The sequence below is a fragment of the Salmo trutta genome, chromosome 4 (assembly GCF_901001165.1).
Source record: "Salmo trutta chromosome 4, fSalTru1.1, whole genome shotgun sequence".
In the NCBI taxonomy this organism is placed as follows: domain Eukaryota; kingdom Metazoa; phylum Chordata; class Actinopteri; order Salmoniformes; family Salmonidae; genus Salmo; species Salmo trutta.
The window spans coordinates 32,601,673-32,622,909 of NC_042960.1; the positions used below are offsets into that span (position 1 = coordinate 32,601,673).

The following is a 21,237-nucleotide window of genomic DNA, read 5'->3' on the forward strand; positions in this document are numbered from 1 at the left end:
ATAATTACTACCAACAATAATTGTAACTCTTGAACTGTTCAGGCTAGATGCACCAAACCTCAAATTCATGAAAACTTTTATGAACTAATAACTATATACATTTGAATAATTTAACCCACCAACAGTAACTCTTAAATTGTTACAGCTACATACACCAAACCAGCTTTCACATGTTCAGGCTATCCTAACTTCAAATGATGTAAATCTTTTATCAACTATAGACATTTGCGTAAAATAACACACCTACATTCGTTCTTGAACCGTTCAAGCTAAAGACACCAAACCGACTTCCACATGTTCACACTATCTTAACGTCAAAGTCTTAACATGTTTTACTGTCTATCACTATAGAAATTAGCATAAAATAACCCACCAACAAAAACTCTTAAACCGTTCAAGCTAGATACAACAAACCAACTTTCATATGTTCAGGCTATTTTAACTTTTCATCTACCTGCTTTTTCAACTATAACCAGTCTCCATCATTACTACTGCAAACAGTATCACTACTATAACGTTCTTCTAAACCATACATACTTTAAAACTGATTTGCTTTAAATAGTAAAGTAAAACATTTTAAACATTTACTTTTACCACAAAAATACTTTTAAAGAGTTAAAGCAAGTCAATTGTACTTCATGTACAATTACAATCTAGTTGTTATTATTATAATATGCATATGGACAGGGCTTTTCCCAGATTACATGACCTAAGGCCTAGAGTTTTGTGCTGGCCAGGTAGAGAGGAAAAACTGTAGGGGTCTGTAGTCTTACAGGGTGTTATTTAGTTAAGACTGTGGTAGAGAGAGGCTCCACAATAAACAGAACCAATCTGGGGAGTAAACCGTAAACATATTGTTTCTGTGAAGAGGTGGGCTCACTGCTCAGTCTTACTGGAAGAGGCATGGTGTGTTGCTACCATCACATACAGCAGTTATCCCTTATTAGTTCAAGACCATTGGGACCACTGCAGGAAGATAAAGCACCAATGTCCCCCAGTGAGTCGTCACACTGAGTCAATGTGTCCTGATGTTCTCCTCTGAAAGGGAAGTCCATTCAGCTCCCCTGGCCCTTGTGCTGTGTGTCAGGTCTCTGTCTCAGCCCTGAACGGCAGCAGCGTGGCTCTTCTTGCAGATTGCCGTGGCGATCCACAAGTCCCCTCTCACCCCTCTGTCAGCACTGGTGATGAGGAATGCTGATTAGGAAGCAGTGGGCTCAAACCAAAACATTCCACCAGGCCGAGCGAGAGTCAGCAAGGCGGTGATAAGACTGGGCTATGTCCATGTGCCTACGTGCCGCTCGGCCAGCCATGTCCTCTGTTTGTCTTGCCCACAGTGACCTAATGACACAATGACACCCCAGACACAGCTCACTTTGCCCTGCCCAAGGGAGAGGGAGAGACTTGGGGTAAGGGTGGGGTTATCCGGGTCTTTTAGGGTAATTAGCATCCACTTACTGGTTGTTGGTCTGCTGACGTTTGATTGGTTTGTTTAGTCTGTTGCTGATGGGGTTTAGCTCTGCCTGTAGTGAGACTGGGACACACACTACCTTAAAGGCCCAGTGCAGTCAAAAATGTGATTTACCTGTGTTCTACATATATTTCCACACTATGAGGTTGGAATAATATTGTGAAAATTATGATGATGCCTTTTGAGTGTATGAGCTGTTTGAAAAGACTGCCAGGAATTTCAGCCTGTTTTGGTGGAATGGAGCCTTGGCCTTTCCATGGTGACATTACCATGTGGTAAATTAGTTAATAGACCAATAAGAAAGAGAGTTCCAAACCTCTCTGACAATAACAGCTAGTTTCCCCCTCCCCACTCAGATCACTCCCTGACAGTCCTAGCAGAATTATTACTTAAAAAATTGCTAATTGCTAAGAAGTAGGGTTGTGAATGTTTAAAACATTAAAACAAAAATGTGATTGTTGTTACGAAAGAAAAATCACAGTGTAGTTATTACAAAACATATTCAAATCGTTTTTTTTTCTCCCCAATTTCGATCTTGTCTCATCGCTGTAACTCACCAACGGGCTCAGGAGGTGAAGGTCGAGTAATGTGTTCTCCAAAACATGACCCGCCAAACCGCGCTTCTTAACACCCGCCCCCTTAACCCGGAAGCCAGCCGCACCAATGTGTCCAAGGAAACACTGTTCACCAGATGACCGAGGTCAACCTGCAGGCGCCCGGCCTGCCACAAGAAGTCGCTAGAGCACGATGAGCCAAGTAAAGCCCCCCCGGCCAAATTCTCCCCTAACCCGGACGACACTTGGCCAATTGTGCGCTGCCCTATGGGACTTCCGATCACGGCTAGTTGTGATACAGCCCGGGACCGAACCCGGATCGGTAGTGACGCCTCTATCACTGCAATGCAGTGCCTTAGACCGCTGCGTCACTCGGGAGGCCCACAAAACCTCTTCTTAGCCATATTATAGCCAATTATAGCCTATAATATAATAGGCTATAAAGGCATTTAAGTAAGTAGTGCTAAGCGATTAACCGAAATGATATTCTTTTTAACACAACTAATTGACAGACATGGGTTCAATTATTTGAATTACATTTTGTAAATGTTTACATTTTTCTGGGAGGTCAATGCACATTGTGCAGTTTCTTTCGAGATAAATCAGATCAAGCCTGAACACAGATGTAGCAGGGAGTTGTAATTTACAACAGGACAATATTCTACATCGTTTAGCACAGAAAACATGCTAATTGACTACAATGACCATAAACCATTGCATGCCTACTTGTCCGGTATGTGTTTATTTTATGCCTGCTACGTTAAAGAGACAGAATAATGTGTGTTGAGAGGGATAGAGAGCAGTTGCTTCACAACTTATTTCTACCTGAAAATACATTATCTAAGTGGGCTCCCGAGTGGCGCAGCGGTCTAAGGCTTTGCATCTCAGTGCTAGAGACATCACTACAGACCCTGGTTCAATTCCAGGCTGTATCACAACCGGCCGTGATTGGGAGTCCAATAGGGCGGCGCACAATTGTCCCAGCGTCATCCGAAGTTAATTGTAATAATTTTTTTCTATTAACAATGTAAAATGAACAGCTGTACTGAAAGGCTCATGTGAAGGCCGAATTACAGAGGAGGAACTTCTTGGTGCAATTAAAGCCTTTACATCCGGGAAAACTCCAGGGCTGGATGGCATACCAGTTGAGGTATCTTTTTTGATGTACTCAGAGGACCGTTATTAGCATGTTTTAACCACTCCTTTAAAGATGGTAGATTATCAGATACTCAACAAGAAGGTCTGATTTCACTATTACTAAAACAGGACCCAGGTGGTAAGTATAAAGAGTCAGTCCATTTAAAAAATTGGAGGCCCCTTTAACTTCAATGTTGTGATGCAAAAATTCTAGGAAAGTGCATATAATTAAAAAGGTATTGTTGGATATTATTCATCCTAATCTGACAGGTTTTTTAAATGGACGATACCTTGAAGATAACATAAGACTAGGACTAGTACTGGAAACAACAGAAAACTGTGAAACCAGGCCTGGTATTCATATCTGACTTTGAAAAGGCTTTTGATAAAGTACAACTGGAATTTACATATAAATGGAATGTTGCAATTTTGGAGTATCTTTTTCAATGGGTTAAAGTTATGTATAGTAACCCTAGGTGTAAAATAGTAAATAATGGCTACTTCTCAGAAACTATCAAACTATCAAGGAGTTAACAAGGTGGTCCACTATCGGCATATGTATTTATTATGGCCATCGAAAAGTTACCTATTAAAATCTAATTATGATGTGTACTATATTATATATTGGATCACAAAAAATACAACTTTTACATTACTGTGTAGTTTACCAATAAAATGTTCTGACAGTGAAGTGGACATACTCAGTATTCATATCCCAAAATAAATACATTTTCTCCTTACAATACATTTTAATAGAAAGTTAGCAAAAATAGACAAGATCTTGCTACCATGGAAAGGAAAATACATGTACACTACTGTTCAAAAGTTTGGGGTCACTTTGATATTTATTAGTTTTTGAAAGAAAAGCAAATTTGTTTGTCCATTAAAACAACATAAAATTGATCAGAAATACAGTGTAGACATTGGTAATGTTGTAAATGACTATTGTAGCTGGAAACTGATTTTTAAAAAATTGAATATCTACATAGGCGTACAGAGGCCCATTTATCAGACTTGTAGAGGTCTACATTTTGTTTCTGAGGTATTGGCTGATTTTTTTTATTTTCCCATGATGTCAAGCAAAGAGGCACTGAGTTTGAAGGTAGGCCTTGAAATACATCCACAGGTACACCTCCAATTGACTCAAATGATGTCACTTAGGCTATCAGAAGCTTCTAAAGCCATGACATCCTTTTCTGGAATTTTCCAAGCTGTTTAAAGGCACAGTCAACTTAGTGTATGTAAACAAACTTCTCCACTGGAATTGTGATACAATGAATTATAAGTGAAATAATCTGTCTGTGAACAAGTGTTGGAAAAATGACTTTTGTCATGCACAAAGTTTAGTTTAGTTTGTTAACAAGAAATTTGTGGAGTGGTTGAAAAACAAGTTTTAATGACTCCAACCTAAGCGTATGTAAACTTCCGACTTCAACTGTATATAGTATTTATAAGCTGGAAGTGGAAGGCTAAGTGTTGTTTTCCATTAGTTTACTCCAATTAGGGGAGGGGTGGTAGGGTTAGGGGAAAATAATAAAGAAAAATATATTTAAAAAATATATATTGTATTTAAAGTAATTTATATATATTTATAGAAAATATATAAGGGGGATTGCAAATGATGCAGACAATTACATTGATAGAAGCCACAATTTATATTAAAGCTGACCCCCCCCAAATATAAGAGCAGGAGACCTTTCACCGTTCTATCCTAGTGTTTGTTTGTGTCAGCTCAGCCTCAGTTTGACACCCTTAGTCGTCCCCTTGACTACCGCTGTCCCTCGTCACCCCTGGTCTCCCCTCTAGTCTTTGCACCGCTATCACGCGCCGAGGGGACATGTTCGACCGTTGCCCAGCACTCGGGACAGAAGAACCATCTTCACTCCTCCAGCACTCAAATCATCAATCACCCTCCTTTCAAATAGGTCACCAGAAAATGATGACACTTTACCTTGAGCTTACTATCAGATAGATATTCATTTGGTTTCTGGGTTAGTGGTAAACACTGCTGTTTTGTTGTTGAAAAGGGATGTGAAGGGATCCAGAGACAAATGATGGGGGAACGATGTGCCAAGTGCAAGACTGCCCTCTGCTGATGCTACAGAGAGTAAAAGTAGGTCAGAGAGAGAGACTGACAGAGGGAGCGAGCGAGGGGGAGCATGAGAGAGAGAGAGAGAGAGAGAGAGGGGAGCGGGAGAGGATGAGGGGATGTCTTGGCAGCCTATTTGTTTCTCCAATTCTGCTGCATTTGAAATGGAAAATCCCCCACCTTGTTAGTGTCAAACCTGTGGGAGGAATATCTGGCAATTAAGAACTGCTGTATCATGAACTTCAAAAGATGAATGATCGTTCCTGTAAGTGTCGAGAGCAGGCTGTTGAGCTCTGCTAAAAGTGGAGGAGCAAAAGAGATACTGAGTTGAGATGACACTGCAGCAGCAGGCTCAACTCTGCTCTGATATTCTGATATCAATGACATCTTTCTCTCCGCTCAATCATTTGCAAGCCAGCCAGTAGTCATGTTTTACGTATGAGTTACACACGTGTAATAGACGTAGATCATCCAGTCACAATAGAGCATCCAGTCACAACTATAACTGTTTGATGGAGACTGTTTCCGACTCGGGCTTGAGACAGGCAGTGCACCACTTCAACGGGATATTCTAGGCTTAGTAAAAATGTGTCCTGCCCGATTTGACATTTCTAGATGCATTTTAATGTGTCCGTCTGTCGTTACAGTTATGCAGTCAGTTCTGTGTCTGATTTCCGAGTGTCTGAGACGACATCTGATTAGGCGCTGAAACTGCAGTCTATTACATGATTTGTTTTCTGCCATTTTAATTCAATTGCATTTTGATGTGGTAGGTCATTTGATCTGTTTTATACCAACCCCATCTATGTAACGTATGTGACCCCTGACATCTAAGGGTGGTTAACCATTGTGTCAACCACAGTGACGTTTAAAAGACATCTCAACACTTCTGCCAAGTGTAATAATCAGAGTTCACAAGGCCAGTGTTATGACACTCTGGCAGTGTCAGAAATATAGAAAGAGATGCACTGTTAGAATACAACCAGCAGGAGGCAGCAGAGGCATGTGGCACTGATGTATCTGCTGCAGAAAGTTTGTCTTTCTATCCTGTTTATTGTACAGTTTGCAGTTTTATTTCCTCCATACGTTAATGAAAGACTGTTAAAAGTAGGAGGATTCGTCCTATTTCATCGTATTTCTCTACTAATCTGACACATTTTCCCTGTTCTCACCCTTATCTCTCCTTCCTCTCTCCTTTCTCTCTCCTTCCTCATTTCCCTCTTTCTCCCAGGGTGCAAGGGGTTAATGCCACTGGCCCAGTGTTCAGTGCATAGAGAAGTGGCTCTTTTCTATACAGGTCAGGTACACTCAGGCTGTTTGTGTATAGTCACCTTCACTGACCAAGAGCAGGTCCGTGTGTGTGTGTGTGTGTGTGTGTGTGTGTGTGTGTGTGTGTGTGTGTGTGCGTGCATCTGTCCTCTCAGCCAGGGAGCTCAGTCAGGTGCAGTCATCCTCACTCCTCCTTTAATGCGACTGGTCCCTCTTTCTTTCTCTCTTTACAGACGCTCTGCCGTCCATCTCTATTTCCCATCCCTTCGTCCTTCCATCCCTCTGTCCGCATGTGGATATTCCAGATATGAGACTTGCTTCATGGAGATTGCTGTAGATGGCTGAGGAGCTGTGTACCGGCTGGTTTCGCATTGTCGCAGGTATGCGCACCTCTCTCTCTCTCTCTTTCCTCACCTCTCTGTCAACTTCCTCTGTGTGAATGTGTGTGGGTGCATTACTGCTCTGTAACTGTGTGCGTTGCGGTGCTTACAAGTATGTGTGCGTTCTATAGTTGTGTTGTCTTTTTATTTCTGTGCGTGCGGATGTATACATGCCCCTCCCAAATGGACCTGTTACTCTCTTGGTTGTGTTTGGTGCAGAGGCGTCACAGAGAGGTATAGGAGAGAGAGGCCCACAGTGTAGAACAGAACAGTGCCCACGTGGTCTGCTGCTGTCCTTAAAGGATCCTCTAGTCTACCTGCAGTAGAAATGGGTCAGGAACAGGTAGAGTAGAGCTGCACCACAGAGGGGTAGACAATTGGTAGGTGAGGACCGAGCCATGTGTTTTAAGATAAATAAATACAAATACTAAATACGTGGCTCTGGATGAGGATATCTACGCCACAGGAAACTTTCTGCTCTCCTTTCAGTGGGTTTTGCTCTGGACCGACTGTCTTCAGCGCCTCCTACTGGCTATCTGACTTAACTGCTTGTAGTTGTGCAGAGTGCTGCGACTGATGGAAGCTACCATTATCTGCCAAATGCAGGGGTCCCAGACTCCAGTCCAGGAGAGTAATAGCAAGTGCATGTTTTTTTTGTTTCAGCCCAGCTCTAACACTCCTGCTTCAGCTAATAACTTCATCACAATCTTCAATTTAGATCACAATTGGTTGAATCATGTGTGTTAGAGCTGAGCTGGAACAAAAGCCTGTATTCCCTGGCCAGTAAGCATGTGTCAATAAGCATGCTTGCAGTAGGCTGTTATTGTAACAGTGACCTACCATTTCCTGAGCCCTGAGCTGTACTCCAGTTTTCCAGCCATAGAAATACAGTAACTAAAATGGGCAAAGCCCCTCAGACCACAGCAATTTAAAATCATAATCACATTTTATTCGCCACATTCTTCGTAAACAACAGGTGTAGACTAACAGTGAAATGCTTACATACGGGCCATGCTGAAACAGGAAAGGTGCTTCCCAAAACTGTTGCCACAAAGTTGGAAGCACAGAATCGTCTAGAATGTCATTGTGTGCAGTAGCGTTAAGATTTCTCTTCACTGGAACTAAGGGGCCTGGCCCGAACCCAAGACCATTATTCCTCCTCCACCAAACTTTACAGTTGGCACTATGCATTCGGGCAGGTAGCGTTCTCCTGGCATCCGCCAAACCCATATTCGTCCGTCGGACTGCCAGATGGTGAAGCGTGATTCATCACTCCAGAGAACGCGTTTCCACTGTCCCAGAGTCCAATGGCGGCGAGCTTTACACCACTCCAGCGCATGCTTGGCATTGCGCATGATGATCTTAGGATTGTGTTTTGCTTCTCGGCCATGGAAACCCATTTCATGAAGCTACCGATGAACAGTTCATGTGCTGACGTTGCTTCCACAGGCAGTTTGGAACTCGGTAGTGAGTGTTGCAACCGAGGACAGGTGATTTTTACACGCTTCAGCACTCGGCGGTCTCGTTCTGTGAGCTTGTGTGGCCTACCACTTCGGGGCTAAGCCATTGTTGCTCCTAGACGTTTCTATTTCACAATAACAGCACTTACAGTTGACTTGTTGGAGAGGTGTCAATATGACAGTGCCATATTGAAAGTCACTGAGCTCTTCACTTATGGGTCATTCTGCTGCCAATGTTTGTCTATAGAGATTGCATGGCTGTGTGCTTGATTCTATACACCTGTCAGCAACGGGTGTGGCTGAAATATCCAAATCCACTAATTTGAAGGCCATGTAGTGTATCTAAGGCACTGCTTTCCTGTTCTCTACTGCCAGCTCCTCTCATCTCTTTTCCCTCATTCCCTCATCAGGTCTTCTTTCGTATCCTCTATTGTTTACCCTCATCTCCTCCTCATTTCTCTCCTTTTTTCCTCATCTCTCCTTCCCTCTCTCAATCGGTTGTCTTGCGTGCCCACCTGATTCCCCGTGTTTCTCTGTCTTGTGGCCTCCTTGCCCCTCTCATGCTGTAGCAGTCTCTGGTGATTAAGGTGGCAGTTTCCCAGCCCCTTGCAGTACAGCCATGACTGAGTCAGTGTATCCTGCTGGTTGTAAGTGTCTAGTCTTCTCTTAGTTAACACCAGCGTCTCTCCTCTCAATGCCACCATGTTCCAGAATCAAAACCCAGCGTAGTACTTTAGGCTTTATTTAGCAAGTCCCCTCCCTCCTTCCCTCTTTTTGTCACTGCTCACCGGCTGGTGGCTAAATCTCCTCTGGGGGACAGTGGAGGAGAGTAGCCACCTCGTCTGGCAGAGCTAGGGGGTAGCCTGATGAATGGAGGGAGAGGGGGGAGAAGAGATAAAGCTGCGGGCAGGGAGGGGACTTCTCTCAGGAAGCATCTGCTGGGTGTTAAGTATACAGAGGGAGGGAGGGAGAGAGAGAGGGAGGGGGAGAGAGAGGGAGAGAGAAGGAGAGAGAGAGCATGCCATGGCTTAATGAGGGGAGAGAGGGGGCGAGAGGGAGGGAGCAAGCAATGAAGAGCGAGGGAGGAAAAAAAGAGGAGAGAAGAAGCGGGGAGAGCATTTCACATGGGCTTGAGCATGACCCGGATAATGCATTGTACACGAAGAGACACAGGGCTGGCTCAATTTTAAAGTGTGACAGGCGGACTCATAAACGGGCAGGACAGCGCGTGTCTCATCTGTCTTCCTGTGTAAGAAGCCTAACTTACATCTTTCTTTAAATCTGAATTGTTTATAGATATTGTATATTCTGCATCTGTGTGATTTAGTCATTTGTTGAGTAATATACTTTTTTTATTACAAGAGTAGCTCTGCCGCTATTATCGTGGCTGCTGTTGTTGTTATGGAGGCTTCAGCAGTGCTTGGCTAATTGTCAGGCTGTCCAGCAGCTCATGTCTCTCTCTCTCTTCAGTCTCTGCTCCATAGCCAGAAACGTAAACATCCTCTATCTCCCTCTCCCTCTTCTCTCTCTCTTTCACCCCCCAATCTCTCCCTTTCTCCCCCAGTTCTCTTGTTCTCCTCCTTGTTCTCTCTTTCACCCTTTGTCTTTGCTCCGTTAGTGGTCATCCCTTAGCCTCTGGCTCCATCCACCCCCACATTTAAAAGTAATCACCAGCCTCCATACACACATCCACACCTCCCTCCCTTGTTAACTCCCCTCCCTCCATCTCTCCCCTCTCGCTGACAGCAGGCTGAGAGTAGCAGTACACACACACACACCTCCCTCCCTCCTCTCCTCAATCTGGGTCCATCCAGGCTGAGAGTAGCAGTAGCAGCATAAACGATAGGAGACCGTAGCTCCTCCCTCGGTTGGGCTGGGTCTAGAGAGGCAGCTGTACACGGTGTCGGTCTCCCTGACATCACAATGATTGATCGTTATCCCCAATGGCACTGGCAGCGGAGAGAGAGGGAGGGGAGGGGCATAGAGAGAGAGAGAGAGAGAGGGGAGGTGGAGAGGGAGAGCAGTCATACTGAGCCAGCAGGCAGAGCAAAAACAGTGATATAGAAAAGGGAGGGAGTAGCAGGCAGACAGAGAGAAGGCAGAGCGCTGTGAAAATAGACTTTTAAACCTACAGAAAAAGGAGTATACCCGTTAGGAGGGCAAATACATTTATTCTGTAACCAGGATCAGGGTGTGTTCGTGAGTGTGTCCTCAAAATGGGCTCTCAGTTCACTTTAACCTGCTCGTTATTCTGGCAACGAGCAAATAATTAATCTCATTCATCACTCGGCAGAGTATACATACACACAAGGTAGGCAGGGGAGGGGTGTGTGTGCGTTATATATGTTTGTGTGTGTGTGTGTGTGTGTGTGTGTGTGTGTGTGTGTGCGCGTGCATGTGTGTTCTCTGTGTTTGAGTTTGCCTGTGTGTGTGTGTGTGTGTGCGAATGTGTGTGCGTATAGATGCGCGTGTGATGGAGGGAGGGAGGCTACTCGTTTGTCGTTCTCTAGGGCCAGGCTATCAGGGGATGCAAGCCGAATGCATGTGACTCTGCAGAGAACCTCAAGGATTGGCTGAGAGCAGCTGTGACCTCAGCAAGCCTACCTCTTTCTCTCTCGCTCTGCCTCCCTCCCTCTCTACCCCCTCTCTTTCTCTTTTTTTTCCCCAATAGTTTTTTTTCTCCTCCTCTCAGCATCCTTGGCTGATTGTGTAAGTTAGAGGCGCCGTAGCAGTGGAAGCAGCATCCATGGCCTAAGCCACAGCCTCTCTCGGGCTACTGATCAGCACTGAGCCCAGCCAGCTCCCCTCTCTGCCCAGTCGCGGTGCATGGACCCTGGGCCAGTAGACAGACAACGTGTGGCAGTGTTGGAGGCTGTGTGTTAGCTGTAGCGCTAGGTTAGCCCTGTGTTAGGTTCTGTTCTCTATTCTATCCGTGTCATCTGGTAACCAGGGGCTTCTCTCCCCTTCCTCCTTTCTTTCCAGGCTCCTTGGAGATAGAGGAATGCAAATCTGCAATCATGATGGAAGGTAAGAGACACTTGAATTTATTCTCTATTTATTTATCCGTCTCCTCATCTGCTAGCTGTGTGTGTGTGTGTGGCAGCTTCAAATGTCATAAGCTGCGCTCCTATTTTGAGTGCATGCATTCCAGTGATCTTACATGTCATTTGGTGGGAAGGGCACAGCCACTATAGAGAACGTCTCTCTCTACCATGCCAACAGAATGGCCGAGCTAATTGAACACTGTGTGTTTTTCTCTCTCTCACCATCTTCCCTTCCCGTAAAGGATTATTGGGATTTATTGTGCAGAAGGGCTTATGTGCCCAGCTGGCTAGTTGTATAAATTCTCTTTGTATGGAGCGGTACACACACACACAGGGTACACACGGTGTGTTCTGCTGTAGCCTCTATCTGCGCGGCCAATAGCCTGCTTGCGTTGCGAGGCCATTTTTCAACAGGAGGTAGCTGCGTTTGCACCCTATGGATAGATTGATCTGTCACGGTCAACGCTGTTCGGGAAACACACATGACATTCTGGGTCATGTTTGGCCCTTTATGTGTTGATGACATCATCTGTCTGCAATGATGGAGAGAGCGAGGATCCTTTTATTTCCGCCGTCTGTAAACGACATGATTCATTTAATACATTTCATCTGCCTGCTCCATTTTGAATCTCATCTCCGTAATCTACGATATACAGAAAAGCAATACAGATCTATAATCTATTTATGCTGTGATTTATCTTCAGAAAGCATCACTGTTGTGGCAGTATTACTATTAATCTCGACGTACACTGAACAAAAATATAAACACAACGTGCAAGAATTTCAACGTTTTTACTGAGTTACTGTTCATATAAGGAAATCAGTCAATTGAAATAAATAAATGAGGCTCTAATCTATGGATTTCACATGACTGGGCAGGGGCGCAGCCATGGGTGGGCCTGGGAGGGCATAGGCCCACCCAGTTGGGTGCCAGGTCCACCCACTGGGGAGCCAGGCCCAGCCAATCAGAGTGAGTTTTTTCCCCCACAAAAAGGCTTTATTACAGACAGAAATACTATTCAGTTTCATCAGCTGTCCGGGTGTCTGGTCTCAGACGATCCCGCAGGTGAAAAAGCCGGATGTAGAGGTCCTGGGCTGGCGTGGTTACACATGGTCTGCGGTTGTGAGGCCAGTTGGGCGTACTGCCAGATTCTCTAAAACGACGTTGGTAGAGAAATTAACATTAAATTATCTGGCAACAGCTATGGTGGACATTCCTGCAGTCAGCATTCCAGTTGCACACTCCCTCAAAACTTGATACATCTGTGGCATTGTGTTGTGTGACAGAACTGAACATTTTAGAGTGGCATTTTTAATGTCCCCAACACAAAGTGCACCTGTGTAATGATCATGCTGTTTAATCAGCTTCTTGATATGCCACACCTGTCAGGTGGATGGATTATCTTGGCAAAGGAGAAATGTTCACTAACAGGGATGTAAACAAATGTGTGCACAACATTTGAGAGAAATAAGCTTTTTGTGCGTATGGAAAATTTCGGGGATCTTTTATTTTAGCTCATGAAACATGGGATCAACACTTTACATGTTGCATTTATATTTTTGTTCAGTATATTTAAGCATGCTAGTTTTAGGTATGTCTATAGTATGTCAGACTACCAGGATGTTAAGTGCAATGAATTGCTGTTGCGTTAGCAATGGCGTCATTCAAGCCTAGTTAGCACAGTGTTGGTAATATGAACACCCAGACCAGGCCGTCTGTCCTCCATCAGATCTCGCCATCAGATCTGTGTGTTCTAGCAAGACATGTTTCCTTAATAATGAAAAGGAGAAGAAAAAAAACTCAAATTGCAACTGAATCCAATTAATGCTGTTCCATTTTTCATTCTAAGCCTCACCATCAGCACCTTGGCGTTCCCTCTACATTACAGTAGAAACGTGTTGGTAACTATCGGCTGGCTCTGCCTGTCTGTGTGTTTAGACAAGAGTGATCCAGCCTGTCTGTCTGTCAATCCCAGTCCCTGGCAGGCCTGTTGGCGGCCACAGGTTGTTGGCTTGGCTTGTGCAATAGAAATACAATTACTTGAACGGTAATCCCCATTCAAGTCATGGTTCTGTGGCCTAAGGAACTTTTCCTGTTCTAGTAATTTCTATGGCTTCTGCCTCAGAGTCCAGCCACATTAGAGGACATTTGGGTGCAGTGACAGAATTATATCATAAGGCAGGATTGAGTCTCATGAAAAACCCATCCAGAAAGGCAACTAGAAAACCCCCATGATTTTTATACATGGATAGAACCCCTGATTCTCTGATGGTGACATTCACACAACACAATCAATTATCAATTTGGCCTGGCATTCATACTGGGTTCTGACATTGTTTTCAATGTAATGATTTAAACAAAGCCTATAGATATCTATTGACAGACCAACAGTTTTGTGAGAGAAATCCTGTACATCATGTGCTCTGTCTTAAACAGTGTATCATAATGGTGTTACTCTTGGTCCCGGATCGTGACCTCTGTACAGGTCACATGATGTGACGCTTTCTGAATGACATTGTTCCAGTTCACCCCAGTCAAAGCTCTTCACTTCCCCAGTCCATTGTCAGTGACTGATGAGATGTTGAATCAGTACAAAAAGCTATAGGTTATAAGACATGCCCTACAGTGACTTTGTGATCCTTCCTTCCTTCCTTCCTTCCTTCCTTCCTTCCTTCCTTCCTTCCTTCCTTCCTTCCTTCCTTCCTTCCTTCCTTCCTTCCTTCCTCTTCTCCTGTGTGCCTGCCATCTACCTGAAACCCAGATGAAGGAGGCTTGCTGTCAAAAGTTGGTTATTATTAATGTATTGCATTGGAGTGCATGACATGCCATCTATCTGCCTGTCTGTCTATTTGGCAGAGCGGGGATTATGCTTTGCTAGCTAGCTAGAGATCTGGTCTGGCAGAGGCTTCCCTGCACGTGTCACGGGCAAGGTGTTAGGTAACGTTAGGTAGGGGTTGGTTGGAGGTTGCATGGGGAGGAAAATGACAGTCACGGTGTGCTGTGTCTTTAAATAGCCCTCCATTAGCATGGCTAGCGCTGTCTTAACGTGGCTGTGTGACACTGGATTACTAACTGTCAGGTGTAAAGCGGACGTTAATCCCTGTTAGCAGTGCTGTTTAAAGTCCCACTGCCAGGAGGACCGAGAATGGCAATGGTACTATACCGGAAACCATAGAGAGTTGTATCTCTACAGAGTAAACACCCGGCTTACCTGTCAAGGATAGTTGTGAAGCTATTGTCCTAATCTGGAATACGAAGTGATCCCCGCACCTCTCCTCGAATACCCTCAGACCCCAGCCAGTCTCACATGTAATCTGTTCCAGTACTAGCAGCACACCTGATACTAACCCCAGAGCTTAGTGATCAGTTGAACATGTTGAATCAGGTGTGCTAGTACTGGAATAGATCAAATAAGTGAAACTGGTTGGAGGTACTCGAGGACAGGTGTGGGAAGCATTGGAATATGTGGATGTACTGTAGGTTCCTGGTATTGTTGTGGAGATACGAGACTTATCACACAATCATCATTGGGTGCTTATTATGGTATGATTGAGTCATGTTAAGGTTGATAGGCGGGGACTAAACAGATCTTGAGACGCCCTAAGGACATGGAGTAAGACCCCAGAGGGAGGCCCATTCTTGGGCGCATTAGCCCTGGGTAACCGCCTAATGCTATGTAGTTTTGGCGCAAAGGTGAGGCCCGGGTGGTTCCAAATGGTCTCCAGCTAGGGCAACCGATCACCACGGTTGGCAGCAGGACAAGACAAGGACCTATTTAAATATTTTTTAAATAGTTGTGTTCTTGCTCTTTATTTCCTGTGACTAGTTTTAGGTCTGTGCTAGGTCCCACCCTAGCATTACACTACATGACCTCGCCCATGAGGGTGTTACCATGGTTCGCAGTGTTCTCCCTCCCTAGCCGGTTGGTGCCAACCTCAGTCTACAACACCAACCCTGCACACTAGATAACATATTATCACACAACAATAGTAGTCCTTTAATCTTCCCTTGATTTTTTTATTTATTTATTAGCATAGTGTTGTAAGAGATGTGCTATACCCCTGTGTTACTGTCCTGGTCTGTTGAGCTGCAGAGGCAGAGCTAGACAGGAAGCAGTAGTGCATAATGTCGGGGCTTCTAGCAGCTCCGAAGGAAATGCCTTCTTTGTGAAAGGAGAGTCACTCTGCTCTGCGCTGGCAGCAGATGCTTTTAGAACATGTGTTGGGACTGGAGATGGAGCGGACCAGGGGAGATTGGGAACAGGGGAAAGAGAGGTGAGGGGGCAGTGACATCTGGAGGTATTCTCAACAGGTGACCCGTTTTGTGTGTGGAGCCACTGAGGTGTGAAATTGTGTGTGTCAGAATGAAGAAACAGGCCACAGAAGAGGGAAAGCTCATTTTAGGGAAGAATAGTGTCTTTGTTGCTGTGAGGGACAATGATTCTGACAGAGACCCAAAGGACTCAAAATGAACTTCCACACAACAAAGGCAAAGCAGTATGGACATGAACTAGGCAGAGGAGGGGACTGTCATCTGGATTAATTGTCCTTCATTGGTTTTGTGTTTTTATGCCCTCACACCTCTGGCCCTTGCTAGTATACCTCTCATTCACACACATTAACATCCAACTCATCTCTCTCCCTAAGACACACATGCACGCAGTATGAATTGTTAGTCTGTATATTTGTATGTCTGTTTGCCTACCAGACTCTCGTTCTGTATTTTTAGCAATTTGTATGTTTCCCTTTTTGTTATTGTAATTTGTCACTGTCTCTCTGTATCTCTGTCCGTCTGTCTCTCTTTCTCTGTGTGTCTCTGTCCACCTGTCTCTCTCACTGCACCAAATATCCTAGTTTCAGACTTCTAATTATCCTTACACCTTACAAGACTCTAGCCACTTCCATGCCAGTGTTGTGACTTTACTTTTATTAATCTGATGACTGTTATTTATCTAATCAACTAACTATGTTTAATTGTTAACCGATTTAAATTAACCATGTATCAATTAACTAATTAGGATTTGGGGGACCACGAGAGCAGTTCTTTAAAGAGTTACCATCTCCTGATTTAAACTCTTAAGATATTTACCTATCACATTCTTAAACAGTCAACTTATTAATCATAACCTCGTATCATATCATCATTCTGAACTGTTGTAACCTCCTGCATCTGCAAAAACCCGAGCCTTACTTATGATTCAGTTCTACACAAATTGATTTAATTACACTACCGTTCCAAAGATTGGGGTCACTTAGAAATGTCCTTGTCTTTGAAAGAAAAGCACATTTTTTTGTCCATTTAAAATGACATCAAATCGATCAGAAATACAGTGTATACATTGTTACTGTTGTAAATGACTATTGTAGCTGGAAACGGCAGATTTGTTATGGAATATCTACATAGGCGTACAGAGGCCCATTATCAGCAGCCATCACTCCTGTGTTCCAATTACACATTGTGCTAGATAATCCAAGTTTTTATTATTTTAAAAGGCTAATTGATCATTAGAAAACCCTTTTGCAATTATGTTAGCACAGCTGAAAACGGTTTGTCCTGATTTAAAGAAGCAATATAACTGGCCGTCTTTAGACTAGTTGAGTATCTGGAGCATCAGCATTTGTGGGTTTGATTACAGGCTCAAAATGGCCAGAAATAAATAACTTTCTTCTGAAACTTGTCAGTCTATTCTTGTTCTGAGAAATGAAGGCTATTCCGTGCTAGAAATTGCCAAGAAAGTGAAGCTCTCGCACAATGCTGTATACCACTCCCTTCACAGAACAGCGCAAACTGGCTCTAACCAGAATAGAAAGAGGAGTGGTAGGCCCCAGTGCACAACTGAGCAAGAGGACAAGTACATTAGAGTGTCTAGTTTGAGAAACGGATGCCTCACAAATCCTCAACTGGCAGCTTCATTAAATAGTACCCACAAAACACCATTCTCAACGTCAACAGTGAAGAGGCGACTCCGGGATGCTGGCCTTCTAGGCAGAGTTGCAAAGAAAAAGCCATACCTCAGACTGGCCAATAAAATGAAAAGATTAAGATGGGCAAAAGAACACAGACATTGGACAGAGGAACTCTGCAGCCTCTCACTATTGACGTTGAGACTGGTGTTTTGTGGGTACTATTTAATGAAGCTGCCAGTTGAGGATTTGTGAGGCGTTTGTGACACGCTCTCTGACCTCACTCAAGGGGGCGGTGACTACTTACTGTGCACAGTTATTGAAATAATTTCCCCTTATAATTTCTAAAATCACCTCCCTCTCTTAACAAAAACACTGTCATCATATTTCATATGTCATGCACAACGTAGAGGATGGAAACTTCGTACATGTAGTGGGTATACTTTTCAAGTTACAGTATTTCCTTTATAACATTTTAAATGACATCACAAAATTACAACCAAACCGACATCAGTGTTCTTTTAGGTCGCCTCTGACCATTCCCCACGTTCTATGTTAGAAATATTGTTCTAGTATTTGCTTAAGAACGTGTTAGTTTCGGCGGGAAAATCTGTGAAACAAAGGCACATTCCTCCAGTGAATTTGGAGAGGGAGAGAGTTGAGTGTTCTGTCCTTGATTTACAACAGGGCGTGAGCTGTCGACCCCCACCAGTTCCTTTCTCGAGGGGGTCTGGTTGAAGTTACTTATTGCAAAGCTGATCTGACCTATTTCGATCCTCACAGGACAGTCATGATACCAGTCGGAAGAACTTCAGTATTTTATCTTTGAACACTCAATCTGGTTTCTCCACTGACAGTTGGATAAGGGGAACCATGTTAGCAACATTCGGTGGGACTAGAGATCCTGACTGCATTGTGTCCAGCCTGAGACATGCCAGGTAGTAATCCTGACACTCACACCTCACCATTGCTACAGCCATGAAATGTTTACTTACGAGGCCTTTCCCAACAATGCAGAGTTAAGAAGTAAGAAAATTAGCAAATAAAAATATAAAATAGTAACAATAAATACCAATAACGAGGCTATATACGGGGAGTACCGGTACCAAGTCAATGTGCAGGGGTACGAGGTAGTTGAGGTGATTATGTAGGTAGGGGTAAAAGTGACTAGGCAATCAGGATAGATAATAAACAGAGTAGCAGCAGCATATGCGAAGAGTATGAAAGTGTGTGTGTGAGCGTGTGAGCGTGTGTGTGAGTGTTAGGGTCGAGTTCAGTGAGTGTGCATAGAGTCAGCGCATGAGCATCAGTGCAAAAAAACAGTCAATGCAAATAGTCCGGGTAGCCATTTGATTAACTGCTCCGCAGACTTCTGGTATGGGGGTAGAAGCTGTTCAGGAGCCTTTTGGTCCCGGTACCGCTTGCCGAGCGGTAGCAGAGTGAACAGTCTATGGCTTGGGTGTATTGGGTCTTTGACCATTTTCCGGCCTTCCTCTGACACGCCTGGTATAGAGATCCTGGATGGCAGGGAGCTTGGCCCCATTGATGCACCACCCTCTGTTGCGCCTTGCGATCAGATGCTAAGCAGTTACTACACCAAGAAGTGATACAGCCAATCAAGATTCTCTCAATGGTGCAGCTGTAGAACTCTTTTGAGGATCTGATGGCCCTGGCCAAATCTTTTCAGCCTCCTGAGGGGGAAGAGGTGTTGTCGTGCCTTCTATGATTGTTGGTGTGTGTAGACCATGTTAATTCCTTAGTAATGTGGACACCCGTTCCACTACAGCCCCTTCGATGTGGGCATGCTCGGCCCTCCATTTCCTGTAGTCCGCGATCAGCTACTTTGTCTTGTTGACGTTGAGGGAGAGGCTGTTATCCTGGCACTAAACTGGCAGGTCACAGACCTCATCCTTGAGAGGTTGTTGTCCTGGCACTACACTGCCAGGTCACTGACCTCCTCCCTATAGGCTGGCTCATCATTGTCGGTGATCATCCGCAAACTTAATGATGGTTTTGTATTCGTGCGCAGCCACGCAGTCGTGGGTGAACAGGGAGTACAGGAGGGGACTAAGCACGCAGCCCTGAGGGGCCCCCGTGTTGAGGGTCAGCATGGCAGATTTGTTTTTGCCTACCCTCACCAACTGGGGGTGGCCAGTCAGGAAGTCCAGGATCCAGTTGCATAGGGGGGTGTTTAGTCCCAGGGTCCTGAGCTTAGTGATGAGCTTGGAGGGAACTATGGTGTTAAATGCTGAGCTGTAGTCAATGAACAGCATTCTCACAAAGGTGTTCCTCTTATCCAGGTGGGAGAGGGCAGTGTGGAGTGCAATAGAGAGAGTGTCATCTGTTGAGACGGTATGCGAATTGGAGTGGGTCCAGGGTGTCCAGTGTGTTGATGTTAGCCATGACCAGCCTTTCAAATCATTTCATTGCTACAGATAGTCATTTAGACAGGTTACCTTGCTGTTCCCGTATTCTTGAGTTAATTCGGGAGACGGTAACTCATTAAACAAACATTTCCCGTGGTGCCCCAAATTCCTAATAAGTTAATTGTTACATGATTAATTTAATTGAGTAATAATTAACCTCTCTTGGGTATGTGGGATGTGACCGTCCCACCTGCGGGACACACTATTCAACAGCCAGTGAAATAGCAGGGCGCAAAATTCAAAACAACAACAATCTCATAATTCAAATTTCTCAAACATACAACTATTATATCCCATTTTAAAGATACACTTCTCCTTAATCCAACCACATTGTCTGATTTCAAAAAAGCTTTACAGCGAACGCATAGCATTAGATTATGTTAGCACATCACCTTGACAAGAAAAACCACACAGCCATTTTCCAAGCAAGAACCAAACCAGAAATACAGCTAAAATTAATCCCTAACCTTTGATGATCTTCATCAGATGGCACTCATAGGACTTCATGTTACACAATACATGTATGTTTTGCTCAATAAAGTTCATATTTATATCCAAAAAACCCATTTTACATTGGCGTGTAATGTTCAGAAATGTTTTGCCTCCCAAAACTTACGGTGAATGAGCACATCAATTTACAGAAATACTCATCATAAACGTTGATAAAATATTAAACTGTAATTCAAGGAATTATAGATACACCTCAATTAATCCTTAATGCAACCGCTGTGTCAGATTTCAAAAAACTTTACAGCAAAAGCAATAATCTGAGTACAGCGTTCAGACACGAAACCAAACCCGCCATTTTGTGGAGTCAATAAAACTCAGAAATAATATTATAAATATTCACTTACCTTTGATGATCTTCATCAGAATGCACTCCCAGGAATCCCAGGTCCACAATAAATGTTTGTTTTTGTTTCGATAAAGTCTATAATTTATGTCCAAATACCTCCTTTTTGTTCGCATGTTTAGTCCACTACTCCAAATGCAGGAAGCGTGCAAAAATGTCACGACGAAAAGTCAAAAAAAGCTATATTTACGTTCGTAGAAATATGTCAAACGATGTATAGCATCAATCTTTAGGATGTTTTTAACATAAATCGTCAGTAATATTCCAACTGGACAATTCCAAAGTCTTCAGAAAAGAAAAGGAACACAGCTCACACTCACGTGAGCGCGGGCCTCTGAGCTCATGTCATTTCCTCACTCATCTGACTCCAGGCCCTATTGTTCTTTTCAAATTCACAGTAGAAGCCTGAAACAACGTCCTAAATACTGTTGACATCTAGTGGAAGCCTTAGGAAGTGCAAAATGAACCCTAAGTCACTGTATAGGCAATAGGCAATCACTTGAAAAAACTACAACCCTCAGATTTCCCACTTCCTGGTTGGATTTTTCTCAGGTTTTTGCCTGCCATATGAGTTCTGTTATACTCACAGACATCATTCAAACAGTTTTAGAAACTTCAGTGTTTTCTATCCAAATCTACTAATAATAAGCATA

The 21,237-nt window shown here is 43.9% G+C and overlaps 1 protein-coding gene across 9 annotated transcripts in view; it reads left to right on the forward strand.

Annotated features, from left to right (window-relative positions):
- Nucleotides 1–21,237, forward strand: part of LOC115192242 (SH3-containing GRB2-like protein 3-interacting protein 1) — a 100,920-nt gene that overhangs the window by 10,792 nt on the left and 68,891 nt on the right. For 8 of the 9 annotated variants that reach the window (XM_029750534.1, XM_029750531.1, XM_029750525.1 and 5 more), the window contains 2 exons: nucleotides 6,751–6,897; nucleotides 11,340–11,384. In XM_029750534.1, the coding sequence (XP_029606394.1) occupies nucleotides 6,855–6,897; nucleotides 11,340–11,384 (88 nt within the window). In that variant the 5' untranslated portion in view covers nucleotides 6,751–6,854. Of the gene's footprint in view, nucleotides 1–6,750; nucleotides 6,898–10,389; nucleotides 10,669–11,339; nucleotides 11,385–21,237 lie in introns of those variants that run through there. The other variant, XM_029750532.1, reaches the window with a different exon arrangement.